A 574-nucleotide genomic window follows, 5' to 3' on the forward strand; every position below is an offset into this window, starting at 1 on the left:
CCCCCCCCCCCCCCCCCCAAAATGACAAGAGATCCTTTCTTATTTCATTTCCATGCAGAAGGAAGGGGGAGGGGAAAAGTGTGGGGGACCCCCCCCCCTTCCCCATCGCAGGCACATACCTTCATCTCTTCATTGATTTCCCTTTTCACCGGGTGAGCCGGCTTCCTGCTTCGTTTATTTTCTGGAGGTCTCCCTTCTTTCTCCATTTCTGCCATTTTTTGTGTCTAGTGGGTAGAGATGAAATGGCTGCTGGTGTTCTAGGGTGGTTGGGAAGGAGAAGAGTGTGCGGGGAGGGGGGGGCTCAGGGCCGGGAGAAGGCGTCAGTGAGTGTCGGAGGAGCAGGCAGCTGTGGGAGGGTCGGGGGATGCAGCCGGGCTGGGTTTTGGATGCCCTGTCGAGTCAGCAGCCATCTTCTGTCTCCCCGTCTGCCTACATGAGCGAGGGAGAGACCCGTGTGTGTGTGGTGTGTGTGTGTGTGAGGCAGAGGGAGCGAGCGAGCGAGCGTGTGCGTGAGTGCGAGTCTGTGGACGGGAGCGAGCGCCACTGAGCAAGCCGGCCCGCTCCCCGCGCGGAG

General features: G+C 60.3%; 1 protein-coding gene across 4 annotated transcripts in view; it reads right to left on the minus strand.

Moving 5' to 3' along the window:
* Positions 1-550, minus strand: part of SOBP (sine oculis binding protein homolog) — a 203,009-nt gene extending 202,459 nt beyond the window's left edge. For 2 of the 4 annotated variants that reach the window (XM_019520136.1, XM_019520134.1), the window contains exon 1: positions 120-550. In XM_019520136.1, coding sequence (XP_019375681.1) covers positions 120-215 — 96 coding nt within the window. In that variant the 5' untranslated portion in view covers positions 216-550. The remainder of the gene's footprint in view (positions 1-119) is intronic. The other 2 variants (XM_019520137.1, XM_019520135.1) reach the window with 1 other exon arrangement.
* Positions 551-574: the final 24 nt, after the last annotated feature.

This window comes from Gavialis gangeticus, unplaced genomic scaffold (genome assembly GCF_001723915.1).
Source record: "Gavialis gangeticus isolate Ggan-Ray unplaced genomic scaffold, GavGan_comp1, whole genome shotgun sequence".
Classification (NCBI taxonomy): Eukaryota; Metazoa; Chordata; order Crocodylia; family Gavialidae; genus Gavialis; species Gavialis gangeticus.